The sequence below is a fragment of the Oncorhynchus clarkii genome, chromosome 2 (assembly GCF_045791955.1).
Source record: "Oncorhynchus clarkii lewisi isolate Uvic-CL-2024 chromosome 2, UVic_Ocla_1.0, whole genome shotgun sequence".
Classification (NCBI taxonomy): Eukaryota; Metazoa; Chordata; class Actinopteri; order Salmoniformes; family Salmonidae; genus Oncorhynchus; species Oncorhynchus clarkii.
Window position 1 is genome coordinate 41,317,562 of NC_092148.1, and position 20,073 is coordinate 41,337,634.

The 20,073-nt window shown below is 43.2% G+C and overlaps 1 protein-coding gene across 6 annotated transcripts in view; it reads left to right on the top strand.

The window, feature by feature from the left end:
• Nucleotides 1-20,073, top strand: part of LOC139367964 (oxysterol binding protein-like 5) — a 109,056-nt gene that overhangs the window by 47,553 nt on the left and 41,430 nt on the right. For all 6 annotated transcript variants that reach the window (XM_071106438.1, XM_071106429.1, XM_071106420.1 and 3 more), the window contains 2 exons: nucleotides 14,187-14,351; nucleotides 14,873-14,946. In XM_071106438.1, coding sequence (XP_070962539.1) covers nucleotides 14,210-14,351; nucleotides 14,873-14,946 — 216 coding nt within the window. In that variant the 5' untranslated portion in view covers nucleotides 14,187-14,209. The remainder of the gene's footprint in view (nucleotides 1-14,186; nucleotides 14,352-14,872; nucleotides 14,947-20,073) is intronic.

The following is a 20,073-nucleotide window of genomic DNA, read 5'->3' on the forward strand; positions in this document are numbered from 1 at the left end:
TCTTGGTTCCCTCCTTGGCATTGTAAAACACTCTCTCTATCAGTAGCTCATATTCTACATTTTCTGGTTATTATAAACCAGACTTCAAAAATTATATCCAAGTGTTTATCAAAGTTAGCTGGCCAACTGATTGACTCTCTCTGTAAAGTCCCTGGCCGTGGTTCAGCATGGAACATGTTTGGCAGGGCCCAGCGCCACAGGCTCAGCCTCAGTCACTCATTTCTGAGCCTGTCCCTGGCCTAGAGCATACCTGCAGATAGATCTAGACACCCTAGATCTGCTATGCATTACTGCAACTCTATCATGCATTACTGCAGTCTGCAGCTCTACATAACGATGCGTGCATTTGATGGCATTTCACTGCTGAAGTCGGAGTAGGCTATTGCAGTTATGCTGGTCATGTCCTACTGTTCAGTTGACTATTGGTAAGTACACTAAGGATAAGTGTAGTAGCCAAATCAACTGCATTACTCTTTCTTGAGCTATACACGGATTTTGTTCACATTCACGACCATCTCAAGCCATGTACGGGAGTGGACGGTATGTCCTGACTTTGGCTTCAGCACGATTGCACCACTAAATGACAGCATTGATGATAGGATTTTACTCAGTCGAAGTTGGAGCATTTCAGTCACGCGGGTCAAAATGAAAAGTCTACATGGCATTTTTTTGTCTGTAGGTCCTTTCAGGTTTCATATTTCATGCCATGTTTACCAAAGGCAGTCAGTAATACGTCAGTTTAACCACAGGTAGACAGAAAAAACGTATATACAGTGCATTCGGGAAATATTCAGACCCCTTCAATTTTTCCACATTTTGTTATGTTAAAGCCTTATTCTAAAATGTATAATTATTTTTTCCCCCTCATCAATCTATAGACAAAACCCCATAATGACAAAGCAAAAACAGGTGTTTAGAAATTGTTCCTAATTTATACAAATAAATGATATCACATTTACATAAGTATTCAGAACCTTTACTCTGTACTTTGTTGAAGCACCTTTGGCAGCGATTACAGCATTGAGGCTTGTGTATGATGCTACAAGCTTGGCACACTTGTATTTGGGGAGTTTCTCGTTCTTCTCTGCATATCCTCTCAAGCTCTGTCAGGTTGGATGGGGAGCGTCACTGCACAGCTATTTTCAGACCTCTCCAGAGAGGCTGAGCCACTCAAGGACATTCAGAGACTCGTCCCAAAGCCACTCATGCATTGTTTTGGCTGTGTGCTTAGGGTCGTTGTCCTGTTGGAAGGTGAACCTTTGCCCCAGTCTGAGGTCCTGAGTGCTCTGAAGCAAGATCTCATCAAGAACCTCTCTGTACTTTGCTCCATTCTTCTTTCCCTCGATCCTGACTAGTCTCCCAGTCTCTGCCTCTGAAAAGCATCCCCACTACATGATGCTGCCACAATGCTTCACCGTAGGGTTGTTGCCAGTTTTCCTCCAGACGTCATGCTTGGCACTCAGGCCAAAGAGTTCAATCTTGGTTTCATCAGACCAGAGAATCTTGTTTCTCATGGTCTGAGAGTCCTTTTGGTGCCTTTTTGGCAAACTCCAAGCGGGCTGTCATGTGCCTTTTGACTGAGTGGCTTTCGTCTGGCTACTCTACTAGAGGTCGACCGATTAATCGTAGTGGCCGGTATTTTTGGACGCCAATTTTGCCAATTTTAAATACGTTTATTTTTTATTTTTTTTAACTAGGCAAGTCAGTTAAGAACACATTCTTATTTTCAATGACGGCCTAGGAACGGTGGGTTAACTGCCTTATTCAGGGGCAGAACGACAGATTTTTACCTTGTCAGCTCAGGGATTCAATCTTGCAACCTTACGGTTAACTAGTCCAACGCTCTAACCATCTGCCTCTCATTGCACTCCAATAGGAGTTACGCGAATGCAGTAAGAAGCCAAGGTAAGAAGCTAGCTAGCATTAAACTTATCTTATAAAAAACAATAAATCATAATCACTAGTTATAACTACACATGGTTGATGATATTACTAGTTTTTCTAGCGTGCCCTGCGTTGCATATAATCGATGCGGTGCGCATTCGCGAAAAAGGACTGTCGTTGTTCCGTGTACCTAACCATAAACATCAATGCCTTTCTTAAATTCAATACACAGAGGTATATGTTTTTAAACCTGCATATTTAGCTAAAAGAAAGGTTAGCAGGCAATATTAACCAGGTGAAATTGTGTCACTTCCCTTCCGTTCATTGCACGCAGAGTCAGGGTATATGCAACAGTTTGGGCCGCCTTTCTCATTGCGAACTAATTTGCCAGATATGTATGTAATTATGACATAACATTGAAGGTTGTGCAATGTAACAGCAATATTGCACTTTTACTTTCTTCTCCAACACTGTGTTTTTGCATTATTTAAACCAAATTGTGCATGTTTCATTATGTATTTGAGGCTTAATTTATTTATTTTATTGATGTATTATATTAAGTTAAAATAATTGTTCATTCAGTATTGTTGTAAATGTCATTATTACAAATAAATATAAAAAAATCGGCCGATTTAATCGGCATCGGCTTTTTTTGGTCTTCCAATAATCGGAATCGGCATTGAAAAATCATAATCGGTCGACCTCTACACTCTACCATAAAGGCCTGATTGGTGGAGTGCTGCTGAGATGGTTGTCCTTCTGGAAGGCTCTGTCAGAGTGATCATCGGGTTCTTGGTCACCTCCCTGACCAAGCCCCTTCTCCCCCGATTTGCTCTGTTTGGCTGGGTTGGGCAGCTGTAGGAAGTGTATTGGTGGTTCCAAACTTTTTACATTTAAGAAAGGTGGAGGCCACTGTTCTTGGGGACCTTCAATGCTGCAGACATGTTTTGGTACCCTTCCCCAGATCTGTGCCTCGACACAATCCTGTCTCGGAGCTCTACGGATAATTCCTTTGACCTCATGGCTTGGTTTTTGCTCTGACATGCACTGTCAAATGTGGGTCCTTATATAGACAGGTGTGTGCCTTTCCAAATCATGTCCAGTCAATTGAATTTACCACAGGATGATCAATGGAAACAGGATTCACCTGAGCTCAATTTCAAGTCTCATAACACAGGTTCTGAATACTTATGTAAATAAGGTATTTAAAAAAAATAATAATAATTATGCATTTGCTAACATTTCTAAAAACCTTTTTACTTTTTCATTGTGGGGTATTGTGTGTGGATTGAGATTTTATTTTTTTTAAAATTCATTTTAGAATAAGGCTGTAACATAACTGTGGAAAAAGTCAAGGGGTCTGAATACTTTCCGATTGCACTGTAAGTATGTTTTCAAAATGTATACTTTTTCTAGCTCATTGCAAAGTGGTTTGTGAAGCACTGATGGAGCCTGTCTTCCGTTGCCTATTGCTGCGTTCATTTCCTAGTCAGAACTAGGAATCTCTGAATTCTTTCGATTTGCTAACTGGTTTTAGTTATACATGTGCCACATTCAATCAGTTGGCAAGTTGAACATTTCAGTGTTTCGTAGTTCTGACAAGCACGTGAACGTGGCATATACATTTGCTGTTTGAGATGCTGTAGCATCAGCTCTCGTGCTGTCTGGCAGGTTTTCCGCTCAAAGGCTCTGTACCTATGTGCTGTAAATGAGATGCATAACTAATATAATGGACACGCACCAATATGTGACAAACAATTTTTTGTAAGAAAAACAAATTCAAGAAAGATAGATTGGGACAGACATTCCCATTCTGCCCAATTAGTCTAGTCCAGTCCTGGGATTTGTGTCCCTGTATGACCTTGTCTTCATCAGGACTGAGTGGAGCTGTGTCCCTGTGCGGCCTTGTCTTCATCAGGACTGAGTGGAGCTTAAAATATAGCAGCCTCTCTAGTGATTGTGATTGTTGTCCTCAGCTAGCCTACCCACTTAGGCACTGACAGAGGGCTCTGCTCCAGTGGCCTCTTACTGTTCCCCATGAGAGCTCCCCAAAATACCCCTGATCAGTCGCACACACACACACACACACACACACACACACACACACACACACACCAACCAGCATCTAGAATAGCCCATGCACCCCACCACCCCTTTCCCAACCAGCATCTAGAATAGCCCATGCACCCCACCACCCCTTTCCCAACCAGCATCTAGAATAGCCCATGCACCCCACCACCCCTTTCCCAACCAGCATCTAGAATAGCCCATGCACCCCACCACCCCTTTCCCAACCAGCATCTAGAATAGCCCATGCACCCCTTTCCCAACCAGCATCTAGAATAGCCCATGCACCCCTTTCCCAACCAGCATCTAGAATAGCCCATGCACCCCTTTCCCAACCAGCATTTAGAATAGCCCATGCACCCCACCACCCCTTTCCCAACAGGCATCTAGAATAGCCCATGCACCCCACCACCCCTTTCCCAACCAGCATCTAGAATAGCCCATGCACCCCCCCACCCCTTTCCCAACCAGCATCTAGAATAGCCCATGCACCCCACCACCCCTTTCCCAACCAGCATCTAGAATAGCCCATGCACCCCACCACCCCTTTCCCAACCAGCATCTAGAATAGCCCATGCACCCCACCACCCCTTTCCCAACCAGCATCTAGAATAGCCCATGCACCCCTTTCCCAACCAGCATCTAGAATAGCCCATGCACCCCTTTCCCAACCAGCATCTAGAATAGCCCATGCACCCCTTTCCCAACCAGCATTTAGAATAGCCCATGCACCCCACCACCCCTTTCCCAACAGGCATCTAGAATAGCCCATGCACCCCACCACCCCTTTCCCAACCAGCATCTAGAATAGCCCATGCACCCCCCCACCCCTTTCCCAACCAGCATCTAGAATAGCCCATGCACCCCACCACCCCTTTCCCAACCAGCATCTAGAATAGCCCATGCACCCCACCACCCCTTTCCCAACCAGCCAGCGTTTCAAATAGAAATACGCAGTTCATGCTCTAGCTCCTGCTGAGCACTCTCAGTATAACTTAGAGCTGTCATTCTGCAGCCGGAAGCACACATATGATGTTCTCTCTTTCTTAAAATAGACCTGGCTAAACCACCCTATTGTGACGAGTTAGCTAATCCACCCTATTGTGACGAGTTAGCTAATCCACCCTATTGTGACGAGTTAGCTAATCCACCCTATTGTGACGAGTTAGCTAATCCACTCTATTGTGACCAGCTAGCTAATCCACCCTATTGTGACGAGTTAGCTAATCCACCCTATTGTGACGAGTTAGCTAATCCAGCCTATTGTGACGAGTTAGCTAAACCACCCCATTGTGACGAGTTAGCTAAACCACCCCATTGTGACGAGTTAGCTAAACCACCCTATTGTGACGAGTTAGCTAAACCACCCTATTGTGACGAGTTAGCTAATCCATCCTACGTGTTAGCTAAACCACCCCATTGTGACGAGTTAGCTAAACCACCCTATTGTGACGAGTTAGCTAAACCACCCTATTGTTACGAGTTAGCTAATCCACCCTATTGTGACGAGTTAGCTAAACCACCCCATTGTGACGAGTTAGCTAAACCACCCTATTGTGACGAGTTAGCTAATCCATCCTACGAGTTAGCTAAACCACCCCATTGTGACGAGTTAGCTAATCCACCCTATCCCCTATAAAGTACACTGCTTTTGACCATAGTTCATAGGCCCTGGTAAAAACAGACTATGTAGGGAATACGGTGCACTTTGGGATGTAGTCAGTAATTGATCCCATCTCCTTATATAGCCCTCTGAAATGCTATACAGCTGTATACATCTTTGGGAGAGGTTTATGTTGGACAGGGGTGTCAAATATATGGCCTGCGGTTTTGACAAAAAAAAATGAAATTAGTGATGGGGAGAAATCGAACAGTTACATATCGCAATATTATTTTGGACAATGTTATATGAATACTTTTATTCCAAGTACCACATTCTTTTCCTAGATACCTTTTGGCTAGCGCTAGTCGGCTGTACCTGCTCTAAAACTCCGGTATTTTTTATCCTATAGCTTGTTCTCCATCTTCTTTTTTAATAGTGAGCCAACATGTTTTCAGCACTTACAACTAGTTTAGTAAATTCATGAATCATGCTCTCTTGTCTCTCTGCAGCAGACATATTGTGAGCAATATCTTTGCAACGTCAAATTGAAATTAAATCGCAGTATCGAATCGCATTACATATAGAATGTTGAGAATCGCAATACACATCGTATCGGCACCTAACTATCGTGAGGTCCCTGGCATTTCCCAGTCTTAGTAGAAATGATCATGAACCTACATTCATACCGTTTCTTGACTGTGTCCAGCACGCTAATAATCATTGAAATGAAAGCTAGTCAGTCAGGGAGCATCGAATATTCCCAAAACAAATGATAGAGGACCACTTTTTTGCGAATTTTGACGGCGAGGGAAATCTGAAAAATGTTCAGTGCGGCCTTCCGGACCTCCGTTGAAGACAGAATGCGGCCCCGGGGCCAAAATGAGTTTGACACCCCTGATGTCGGCCCATCTCTCCTCTGCTTCTACTACCTTCTGGTAATAGGAAGAGCCAGCATCTCCTCACCCCTCTCCTGAATAGGTCCACATTCTGCAAATGTAATATGCATTTGTTTCTCTTAGCTCTCCATATCGTGATGTGTGTGTCTTTTGAGATGGGCTATTTGTTGTGTGGGGATGCACATGCATGCATCACCATTACATTGTAGTTCTTTAGCAGACACTTATCAAGAGCCATTTACAGAACGTTCATTCATCTGAAGATGGTTGGGTAAGGCAACTTGCATGATGACGGAGGCTGAATTCCTCTGCTCTGTTCGCTGAATACTGTTACTTCAGTCTGAGACTGCCTTCGTTGGAAGTCGTTTGTGGTGACCTCAAAATGGGACTCTCAGAACAGTTAGAATGTGTTTGGGTCCTAGAAATCGCCGGGTAGATACTCGGATCCAGACTCATTGCAGAGAAAAAACTAACGTCCGTGGGCGTGGCAGAGCAAGGAGTTTGGGTAGCCAGGCTATGAAATGTAACCAAGATACATGATGCAGAAAGCCACTAAAATAAAGTATCTGTCAAACCTTGGCTTTAGCCTGCCTGGATGGTAGATGGGCAGATTTTGCACCAGGCAAGCTCAATTAAGCCCAGCTAAAGTATTTGAAATCATTTCAAATAGTATTTGAACCCAGTCTGGTTTGTATGTGTGAGGATGTGACTGCAGCCCAGCCAATGCAGTATGTAGGTCATCTGGCCAGCCAGAAATCCTGATGTCGGAGGAATGAGGGGGAGGTGAGAGAGAGGGATGGATAGTGAAAGAGGGGGAGGATGGAGGGAGAGGGAGAGAGGAGATCAAGAGGAGCTTAATCTGTGCCATCATGTAGAAACAGCTGGCTCACCAGTCAATCTTATCATCTCCCTCTCAAAACTCAAACACACACACATATTGCAGAGCTGCTAGTCATCTGTTGTCAGGGTGTGCCAGACTGTACTTTCCCTAACAGCGGTGTGGTGTTGTGATGGTCATAGGACTGACAGACAGCGGGGACAATAGGTCAGGGGATCAGCTGCTTTTTAAATGTTTATTTAACCTTTTATTTAACTAGGCAGGTCAGTAAAGAACAAATTCTTATTTTACAATGATGGCCTACCACGGCGAAACCTCCCACCACCCGGACGGCGCTGGACCAATTGTGCGCCGCCCTGTGGGACTCCCGATCACGGCCGGTTGTGATACAGCCTGGGATCGAACCAGGGTCTGTAGTGAGGCCTCTAGCACTGAGATGCTGCGCCACTCGGGAGTTAAAGGAAGTGCCCAACATGGGGCACGAACCCACGACCCTGAGAATAAGAGTCTCATGCTCTACCGACTCACCACTCTCAACTGTTTTTGTATTTTGGCGTTTATCCTACCAGACCACTCAAAATTGTGTGGACAATGGAGCCTATTTCGAGTCGTTCACAATTCACATTTGTTGCAAAATTCCCTATATAGTGCCCTATGGGTCAAAAGTAGTAGTAGGAAGTAGGGTGCCATTAGGGACGAATCCATTGCCATCACAGTCCTGCTAGTGGTGTGTGCCGTTTGGGAGCCGTTTGTTAGCCATTGAATAGCCTGTACAGTGCCTTGCGAAAGTATTCGGCCCCCTTGAACTTTGCGACCTTTTGCCACATTTCAGGCTTCAAACATAAAGATATAAAACTGTATTTTTTTGTGAAGAATCAACAACAAGTGGGACACAATCATGAAGTGGAACGACATTTATTGGATATTTCAAACTTTTTTAACAAATCAAAAACTGAAAAATTGGGCGTGCAAAATTATTCAGCCCCTTTACTTTCAGTGCAGCAAACTCTCTCCAGAAGTTCAGTGAGGATCTCTGAATGATCCAATGTTGACCTAAATGACTAATGATGATAAATACAATCCACCTGTGTGTAATCAAGTCTCCGTATAAATGCACCTGCACTGTGATAGTCTCAGAGGTCCGTTAAAAGCGCAGAGAGCATAATGAAGAACAAGGAACACACCAGGCAGGTCCAAGATACTGTTGTGAAGAAGTTTAAAGCCGGATTTGGATACAAAAAGATTTCCCAAGCTTTAAACATCCCAAGGAGCACTGTGCAAGCGATAATATTGAAATGGAAGGAGTATCAGACCACTGCAAATCTACCAAGACCTGGCCGTCCCTCTAAACTTTCAGCTCATACAAGGAGAAGACTGATCAGAGATGCAGCCAAGAGGCCCATGATCACTCTGGATGAACTGCAGAGATCTACAGCTGAGGTGGGAGACTCTGTCCATAGGACAACAATCAGTTGTATATTGCACAAATCTGGCCTTTATGGAAGAGTGGCAAGAAGAAAGCCATTTCTTAAAGATATCCATAAAAAGTGTTGTTTCAAGTTTGCCACAAGCCACCTGGGAGACACACCAAACATGTGGAAGAAGGTGCTCTGGTCAGATGAAACCAAAATTGAACTTTTTGGCAACAATGCAAAACGTTATGTTTGGCGTAAAAGCAACACAGCTGAACACACCATCCCCACTGTCAAACATGGTGGTGGCAGCATCATGGTTTGGGCCTGCTTTTCTTCAGCAGGGACAGGGAAGATGGTTAAAATTGATGGGAAGATGGATGGAGCCAAATACAGGACCATTCTGGAAGAAAACCTGATGGAGTCTGCAAAAGACCTGAGACTGGGACGGAGATTTGTCTTCCAACAAGACAATGATCCAAAACATAAAGCAAAATCTACAATGGAATGGTTCAAAAATAAACATATCCAGGTGTTAGAATGGCCAAGTCAAAGTCCAGACCTGAATCCAATCGAGAATCTGTGGAAAGAACTGAAAACTGCTGTTCACAAATGCTCTCCATCCAACCTCACTGAGCTCGAGCTGTTTTGCAAGGAGGAATGGTAAAAAATGTCAGTCTCTCGGTGTGCAAAACTGATAGAGACATACCCCAAGCGACTTACAGCTGTAATCGAAAGCAAAAGGTGGCGCTACAAAGTATTAACTTAAGGGGGCTGAATAATTTTGCACGCCCAATTTTTCAGTTTTTGATTTGTTAAAAAAGTTTGAAATATCCAGTAAATGTCGTTCCACTTCATGATTGTGTCCCACTTGTTGTTGATTCTTCACAAAAAAATACAGTTTTATATCTTTATGTTTGAAGCCTGAAATGTGGCAAAAGGTCGCAAAGTTCAAGGGGGCCGAATACTTTCGCAAGGCACTGTACCTAGACTACTAATGTATTCTTTTTTGGGGGGCGTGGGGATCGAAGATTGGATCTGACATGGATGCACATTTTTTAACTAAATGCCTGGAGCCCCGGCTGTAATGTCAGACTAACATTCAGCCATTTAGGCTATGTTATCATGACAAAGTAGGCCTATATATTGTGGACAGGGAAGGGAGAATTACTGTTTGTCAGCAGCAGAACAGATTCAAGTCAAGTAAAGACTAGTTAGATTGTTTGTTTGGACAGCTAACTAGCTGATTCATCTAGGCTACATTCACTATGATCAGCTGATAGCCCACACCAGTAGTGGTTGCTTGCTTAGCCTATCATAATTAATCATATATTTCATTGTCACACACCGGATAGGTGCAATGAAATGTGTTGTTTTACAGGGTCAGCCATAGTTGTACAGTGCCCCTGGAGCAAATTAGAGTTAAGTGCCTTGCTCAAGGAAACATCAAAATATTTTTCACCTTGACCTACTACTATGTGTGATGAGTGATTTTGTAGAAAAGTAAAGGGGCAATCTGCAGTTGCTACATACATTTTTGACTGATACATTAACGATATGTACCCATTAATTATTGAGGAATATCACTTGTAAATGCCTCATGAGTTTAGCTCAACTGTCGTAACCCATCAGAGCCCCAAATATATGCTTGTTTTACTTCAGTGTTTGCAAACAATGTAAATTGGAGGCCACTGTGTTCTTGGGGACCTTCAATGGTGTAGACATTTTCTGGTATCCTTCCCCAGATCTGCCTCGACACAATCCTGTCTCGGAGCTCTACAGACAATTCCTTCAACCTCATGGCTTGGTTTTTGCTCTGACATGCACTGTCAACTGTGGGCCCTTTTATACAGTGGGGAAGAAAAGTATTTAGTCAGCCAAGCCATTTAGTCAAGTTCTCCAACTTAAAAAGATGAGAGAGGCCTGTAATTTTCATCATAGGTACACTTCAACTAAAAAATCCAGAAAATCACAATGTAGGATTTTTAATGAATTTATTTGCAAATTATGGTGGAAAATAAGTCTCTCTTTGAGGGATTGGAAAACCTCCCTGGTCTTTGTGGGTGAATCTGTTTCTGAAATTCACTGCTTGACTGCGGGACCTTTGAGATAATTGTTTCTGTGTGGTCCAGAGATGATTTAGCCATTTCATAAAATCATGTTAAACACTGTTATTGCACACAGAGTGAGTCCATGCAACTTATTATGTGACTTGTTTAGCAAAATTGTACTCCTGACCTGATTTTATGCTTGCCACAACAAAGGGGTTGAACACTTATTGGCTCAAGACATTTTAGCTTTTCATTTCTAATTCATTTTGAAAAATGTCTCAAAATAATTACGCTTTGACACTATGGGGTATTTAAAGTCAGGCTGTAACACAACAACATGTGGGAAAAGTCCAGAGGTGTGAATACTTTCTGAAGGCTCTGTATGTATAGACTGCATTTGGATTACTGTTACAATGACATTTGGGTTGTTATGATTGGATTCGTTATTTTTATTTTGTATTTTTATTATTAATGTACGTGTTTGACATTTTACTGCGTTGTTTTTGGAGCAAGTAACATAAGCATTTCGCTGCGTCCACTATAATACCTGCTAAACTGTGTACGTGACCAGTAAACTTTGATTTGATGTGATTGGCTGATTGTTACCGTGTAGAAACAATGGATCATATGACTCGAAACGTCAAACTGTAGCTATGCATTCTAAGAATAGTTCAGTCTCTCCTCTCCCCTCCTATTTGACACTATTGATAGGAAGTCTCTTTGGCACTATTGATAGTTGACGATCCCATCTCCCACGTGTCCTCCTTTCTCTGTCCCTCCGATTGTGAGCAGTGCGAGTATTAATGGTACGGTTGGAACACGGTGCCTAACTGTGCCTGTCCCAAAGTACTTGTACGTTTAATTGTCTGTTCCTTCCTGTGGCGGAGGTCCAGCTGTGTCTTTCCTTCGCTGCAGTCGTCTCCATTACACACCCAGGCAGACTAGAGTTACTGCAGCAAAATGCCAGACGCTGTCCCCTCACACTCAATACATATATAGAAGCTAATACAGAACCTATAACTCGGCGCACGTATAACGCATCATAGGCTATGTGACTATGCAAGTGTGTAAGAGTGCATGTCATCGTCAGTACTCACTGCCTCCTCTCTTTCCTGTTCATCTAACGCTTCTCTTGAGGGTAGAGGGTCTTACTGTGGTGAAGAAACTCCTGTGATGTTATTCAAACATCTCCAGTCGTGTGTGTGTGTGTAAAAGGTTTTGCAGGACCCAGGCCTTAACTGAACCATTAATTCACTGTAATTGTGGGTCTGGGATTGGGAGATGTGTGCTCATTTACTGTTTTCTGCCCCCGGAGGGGTGTGTGTGTATGTGTTAGAGAGAGCTGGGATTGGTCGGTATAGCATTTTTTTCCAACCACTGTACCATGAGCTTGTATAATCCCCCTTAGCAAGGAAAAGCAGACGGACACAGCCACGAAACACACACAAACAATAATACCCCTGCCCTCCAACTGTTTTTGCCTGTCGAGATTGGGTCTGCCAAAAGGTCTCGGCGTCTGGGCTGGTATGGGAAGTGGGTCTGTCCTCTCTGTCTGACGCTGGCCTGCCGCCGTGTCTGTGGGCTGTTGTGTAACAATGGAAATAACAGGCGCTCTGCTGCTGCTCTGCAACCCACCCTACACACTCTCTCTCGCTCTCTCCTCTGTCACAAACACACTGCAGCAGCAGCAGGAGACTATTTATAGACCAACCCAGCTAGGGGAAATTTGGGGGAAGGCTAAATTCTCCCACCCTTTGCTCTCCCTCTCTCGATGTCCCTTCTTTTCCTCACGTCTTTCTCTCTCTCCCCTCTGCCTCACACACACTAAAACGCATTCTTTTATATGCTAAGGTTTGAACAGCAAAAAAAGCAGTTGTGTGATGGTCTAGCTCAAAAGCTGTGTCGTCAGGCAGTTGCGCCATATATATCTACATTATAGATCACATTTCTACTCTGAATGCGTTGTAGCTGTGGCCTTTCGAGGTGTCTTTTCTCAACAACTGTGCCCTCATTCAGAGAGCGACAGGAGCGAGAAAGAGCGGGATGTGAAGGGGCAGAGAGGAAGTGCAGATAGCGGATGGGCGTGTGAGTGGATTGAGAGATTAAGTGGTAGTAGAGGGCACCTTTTCTTTGAGGAAGAGGAGAAAGAGCGAGCCATGACCGGCTTGAGTTGTACGTCTCCAGCGAGCCTCGGCCTATATATAATGATCTCACTGAATCCCCATAGATCAGTGCTCTTCGACCCGTCGTGGAACGCCACATGAAGGAAGAAAGAAGAGCAGCAAGGGAGGGGCTAGAGTGAGTGAGCTCGTGTCTGTCCCATTGTGCTCTCTATACTTCCCTTTCTATGTTCACAGCAAATCTAGGCTAAGGTGGAAGCAATACCACCACACTGCCCAAGCCTCGCCGGCTGATCCGAACCTTTCAGATCTGAAAACATTGAATGTTTAAGGCCAAGGGGAAGCGGTAGGGAGTGGAGTGATAGAGGGAGTAGTACGTTGTTTCATTCATTATCGATACACGTGCAGACCTCGCTATCCCTAGGGATGCAACTGCTGCTCCTACATAACATCACATTTTTACATTTGAGTCATTTAGCAGGCGCTCTTATCCAGAGCGAATTTCAGAAGCAATTAGGGTTAAGTGCCATCGACCAGATTTTTTTTTCACCTAGTCGGCTCGGGGATTCGAACCAGTGACCTTTTGCTCTTAACCGCTAGGCTACCTGCCGCCCCTACGTCACAGTTAAAGCCAAACAAAAGAGTGGGTCATATTTATGGACCAACCCTATTTGGGCGTTAAGGGTCAGACCCTGGCCCAGTTAACTCTGTGTCTTGTGCAGGCTGAGGTCTGCCTTTCCTCTCTAAACATGGTGAGCCTGGTGACTGTCATGCTCTGTGTGGAGTGGCGATGATGTTTGCAAATCGGTGACGGAGAGCCTGTCTGACACAGACTGGCAATTGTATAGATGGTCGGTCGCATAGACTGGCATTGTGACACGGCCACATTGTGTGGACAGGCTGATGTAGCATAGCTGAGTCGAGCACGGTTCTCTGAAAGTCCAGAACAGTGAGGTGGGAGGAAGCATCATGAGGGAGTGAGAGAAACTGTAGAAATATATATAAAAGAGACTAAAAGATGGGAAGGGCACTACACGTAAAAGCTGACTTTTTAAATATGAAACAGGGCCGAAGGTGATGTTTTGGGTATCAGTTTGTTTGTTGTACTCGTGTAGTGGTTTAGAAAATGACAAACCTTTTAGTCGAGTATTTGATCGAAATCTAATGGTCTGGATTACTCATCATGCGGTGCTTTACTATTTTTCACCATTTTAGTATTTACAACTTTTAGTATTTACAACATACTAGGCTGTTGTTGTAATCTGGATTGGGCAGAGTGAGTAACAAGTCTCTCTCCTCTCTCCACTCCCCCCAGAGGAAGAGTAGGCAGCAGACAGGATGAAGGAGGAGAACTTGTTTCATCGGAGGATGTCTCTGTCTCCCAATGCCACATCTCCCTCCCCTCCTAAGATCGACCACCGCTCTCTGACCCGCAACATGTCTTATGGAGGAGAAAGCGAGCTCTTCCCGCTCAGCCCAGGTAAGGCTGGTGTATTTTCACTAGTAATCAAACTCACCAAAACGGGGAGGAACTACCTAACCCTGTTTGCTACGTTTGTACACTAATGAATACACCCCTTGATATATACTCCACCAGACATTTCCGTAACCACCTTGTGACTTCACCACGCACCGCACAGAGATTTTAATGCATGCACTAGGTTATACCTTTACACTAGCGCCAGGGACGTATTGTTAAGAAGAATGTTTGATGAAGTATAAACCCTAAGGGTCACCTTTCAGTCCCAGCAGATTATGACTAGAAATGACTGTAAACCAGTCTATCCAGGGATTGACATTAAGCTCTTCCAGGCTTTTGCCTGTCTGGCAAGTCGAGAGCATTTTTTCCTTTCAGAAACATTTTAGTTACTTTCCCAGTTTTTAGGGGAATGACATTCAGAGCATGCACAAATTGCAGTTGTCTGTTTGTCTGAATGCCTGCCTGTTTACCACACATGATCTGTCTGCTCTGTCTGATTTGTGTATGTGTCCTGTTTGCAGGTATGGAGGCAGAAGGGAATGGTCTGTCCATGATGAGTGACGAACTCAGCCCCGCCCAGTCGCCTAGCAGCAAGGTAAGAAGACCGCTTCTGATTGGACCTCTGTGTAACAATATCAGGTGGGTTTCCCGATATTGATGGATCTTTAGGATTAGTGATCAGTTTTGCCAGTTTTCCCAAACCACCTTGTTAATCACATCACATGCTTGCTGTTCTGGGATCAGCCTCCTCTACCCAAATGTCAATCTTCTTTTTTTTTTTTTTTTTGTATTGTATTTTTTTTTCTCCCCTGCTTCGTGATATTGGTAGTTGCAGTCTTGTCCCATTGCTGCAACTCCCCTACGGACTCGGGGCGAAAGTCGAGAGCCATGCTTCCAAGCTTCTTGACACACTGCTCGTTTAACCGGAAGCCAGCCTCAACAATGTGACGGAGGAAACACCGTCCAGCTGTCGACAGACTCAGCTTGCAGGCGCCCGGGCCCACCACAAGGAGTCGATAGAGCGCGATGGGACAAGTAAAGCCCCCCGACCAATTCCTCACCTAACACGGACGACGCTCGGCCAATTGTGCACCGCCTAATGGGTCTCCCGGTCACGGCCGGCTGTGACACAGCCTGGGATCAAACCCGGGTCTGTGGTGACGCCTTAGATCGCTGCGCCACTCAGGAGGCCTCCAAATTCCAATCTTAATATGACTATACAATGGAGACACTGGAGCAGTTCTGGAAAAACTGCTTTGTCATATGCCAATATTGAGGCGCTCGCTTTTAATGTGTACTGAACAAAAATATAAACTCAACATGCAACAATTTCCAAGATTTTACTAAGTTACAGTTCATATAAGGAAACCAGTCAATTTATATGAATTCATTAAGCCCTAATCAATGGATTTCACATGACTGGTAAAACAAAATTCAAAATGCACTCGCACATCTGAGCAATCTAATTTGCAGGTGCATGGCAACAATTGAACAAGATGATGGAAAAAGGAAACCGCACACTGCTCTTGATAGTATCACTGATATTTAATAAGCTTACGTATCGGCCTCACGGCCTTCGTCAGAACTTTTGTGATTTTTTTTTTACATTTGCACCCTTATGTAGACCTAGCCCCACCCACATCCGTTCCACACATCGAAAGGGGTTGAGGACAAAGGGAAAACAAATAAGTGCTGCCAAATATATCAATATGCATTTCATACATATTACAAAAGTGTATAAATAATATGACTTATTAAACACGTCTGTAAAATCACAAAGAGGACATAGCAAGTTTTCATTAATCATTGGGTACATCGTATGAAAAACAGAGTCATCTTAAATAGGCACATAATTCATGTTCAAAATCACAACATAACATACATAGGCATTTCATCATTAAGTCCTTTAGGAAATAATGTCTGGAGGGTGAGTATTATTGATATCACCTCCCCCTGTCTGATATCTTAACTTTCTAATTTCTCTGGGAATACAAATATGCATTTGTTGTTCACAGATGCCTTAGAAAAAGGTAGGGTTGTTTATCGGAAAACCGGTCAGTATCTCGTGTGACCATTGACCTCATGCAGGGCGACACAACTCCTTTTGTATAGAGTTGATCAGGCTGTTTATTGTGACCTGTGGAATGTTGTCCCACTGCTCTTCAATGGCTGTTTGAAGTTGCTGGATATTGGCGGGGTCGTACACATTGATCCAGAGCATCCCAAATTAGTGCAATGGGTGACATTTCTGAGGACAGATCCTTGCGACATGGGACCGTGCATTATCATGCTAAAACATGAGGTGATGGCGCCAGATGAATGGAACTGCACGGTATCTCTGTGGATTCAGATTGCCATCAATAAAATGCAATTGTTTATTGTCCGTAGCTTATGCCTGCTCATACCATAACCCCACTGCCACCATGGGCACTCGGCTCACAACATTGACAACAACAAATCCCTCGCCCACACAACGCCATACATGTGGTACTGCCAAATTCTGTAAAATGATGTTGGAGGTGGCTTATGGTAGAGAAATTAACATTAAATTATTTGGCAAAAGCTCTGGTGGACATTCCTGCAGTCAGCATGCTAATTGCATTCTCCCTCTGTGGCATTGTGTTGTCACAAAACTGCACATTTTAGAGCAGCATTCTATTGTTCCCCAGCACAAGGTGCACCTGTGTAATGATCATTCTGTTTAATCGACTTCTTGTTATGCCACAACTGTCAGGTGTATGGATTATCTTGGCAAAGGAGAAATGCTCATTTATAGAGATGTAAACAAATTTGTGCACAACATTTTAGAGAATCAAGCTGTTTGTGCTTATGGAACATTTCTGGGATCTTTTATTTCAGCTTTTCAAACATGGGACCAACACTTTACATGTTGCGTTTACATTTTTGTTCAGTGTACAGTAGGTGCAAAGCTTTTCATGAACCTCAACACACAAGTTTTAGACAATTTAGAAATAGGCCTACATATACAATGTTTTAAAATAAATATTATGTTATTAGAATTCCCGATTTGTATAATTCACACGCCATGCTTGTTTCAGAAAGTGACTAATTTTATTAAGGGCTATTCATCGTTTAGTCTAACCAATGTAGGTGGCATTCACTGATTCTAGGCTATATCCGTCATACATTGCATCAGCGCAAAACACAGCACTTATTCCGAGCATTTCTTTTCTGTCATGACTCATCAATAATAGCAGTTCCCGTCGATCATTAAGCGTTTCCAGCAGCACGGTGGCCAGGTTAAGGTCATGTCCTCCCCCATTGCCCCCGACACACATACATACACACACAGATGTGTGTATGGAGCGATTCTGAACTACATTGAATATCTATGCGGCTTTGACCGATCCTCCCACCCAACACCCCTCGTAACTCCAGAGACAATAGTGGACTCAACACAACACAGTCACACACAGCTCTCTACCTAACACTCTAAAACACTCCTGAGTGCCAGTGTGTGAAGGCTCACTTCAGAAATGCAGCGTGGATGTGATTCATGCATAAACACCAGGCATAGTCAGGTCCAATAGGGGTTAAAATGATTGCCGCTACTTTTTTCAAAACCTTGCGATAACACTGATCCTTTTTCTAGAATGTTTCATGAGATTGAAGAACACATTGGGGGGGATCTTAGGCCGTTTTTCCATACAGAATCTTTCCAGATCCTTGATATCCATCATCTGGTCATATGGACTGCCCTCTTCCATTCAAACCACAGGTTTTCAATGGGGTTCAAGTCCGGAGATTGATATAGGCATTGCAAAATGTTGATTTTGTGGTCAATTAACCATTTTTTTGTGGATTTTGATGTGTGCTTGGGGTTATTGTGGTGCTGGAAGATGCACTTGCGTGGCAGAGGCAACCAGGTTTTTGTCTTGAGGTAACTGTCCAGTGTTTCCAGATTTGATGAAATATGACCTATGATGAATTAAAATGAGTGAAATAGTTTCACTTCCAAAAAATGGTAACGGTAATTAAGTATGTTTTAAGTAGCTTTACCATTTCCTCATAGAACAGGACGTCATGTTGGCTCACTGGCGAGCTGGCCAATCAGCGGTCTACTCTATTTTTAATGACCGGTATACAGTGCATTAAACTATTCAGACCCCTTCACTTTTTCCACATTTTGTTACGTCACAGCCTTACTCTAAAAATTATTTGATTCTTTTCCCCCCTCAATCTACACACAATATCCCATAATGACGAATAAACTGTTTTTCAGAAGTTCTTGCAAATGTATATACAGTACCAGTCAAACGTTTGGACACACCTACTCATTCAAGTGTTTTTCTTTGTTTGACTATTTTCTATGTTTGTAGAATAATAGTGAAGACATCAAAACTATGAAATAACACATATGGAATCATGTAGCAACCAAAAAAGTGAGATTTTTACAAGTAGCCACCCTTTTCCTTGACGACAGCTTTACACAGTTGGCATTCTCTCAACCAGCTTCATGAGGAATGCTTTTCCAACAGTCTTAAAGGAGTTCCCTCATACACTAACGTTCAAAAGTTTGGGGTCACATAGAAATGTCCTTGTTTTTGAAAGAAATTCAAATTTTTTCCTCCATTAAAATAACATCAAATTGATCAGAAATACAGTGTAGACATTGTTAATGTTATAAAGGACTATTGTAGCTGGAAACGGCTGATTTTTAATGGAATATCTACATAGGCGTACATTATCAGCAACCATCACTCCTGTGTTCCAATGGTACGTTGTGTTAGCTAATCCAAGTTTAGCATTTTAAAAGGCTAAATGATCATTAGAAAACCCTTTTGCAATTATGTTAGCAGAGCTGAAAACTGTTGTCCTGATTCAAGAAGCAATAAAACTGGCCTTCTTTAGACTAGTTGAGTATCTGGAGCATCAGCATTTGTGGGTTCGATTACAGGCTCAAAATGGTCAGAAACAAAGGACTTTCTTCTGAAACTCGTCAATCTATTCTTGTTCTGAGAAATGAAGGCTGTTCCATGTGAGAAATGTTCAAGAAACTGAAGATCTCATACAACTCTGTGTACTACTCCCTTCACAGAACAGCTCAAACTGGCACTAACCAGACTAGAAAGAGGAGTGGGAGGCCCTGGTGCACAACTGAGCAAAAAGCAAGGACATTTCTAAGTGACCCTAAACCTTTGAGCGGTAGTGAGTTGGACCGCATAGTGAAGGAAAAGCAGCTAACAAGTACTCAGCATATGTGGGAACTTCTTAGAAAAGCATTCCAGGTGAAGCTGGTTGAAAGAATGCCAAGAGTGTGCAAAGCTGTCAAGGCAAAAGGTAGCTACTTTGAAGAATCTCAAAAATGCAATATATTTTGATTTGTTGAACACTTTCTTTGGTTACTACATGATCCCATATGTATTATTTCATAGTTTTGAAGTCATCACTAGCCTTCTACAATTCTACCAATGCCATGTTTCCTCCAGACGTGACTCTTGGCATTCAGGCCAAACAGTTCAATCTTTGTTTCAACAGACCAGAGAATCTTGTTTATCATGGTCTGAGAGTCCTTTCGGTGCCTTTTGGAAAACTATAAACTATAAAATATCATTTCCACATTTTTTTGGCGCGTACAATGTAGCTTAGTATTTGTTTTAAAGTATTTTTTTGCTCATCTTTATCAAGGGTGCCAATAATTTTTGACCTCACTCTATATGTGTGAAACCCTGCTTAGGGGAACGGAAACCTGTGCACTGAA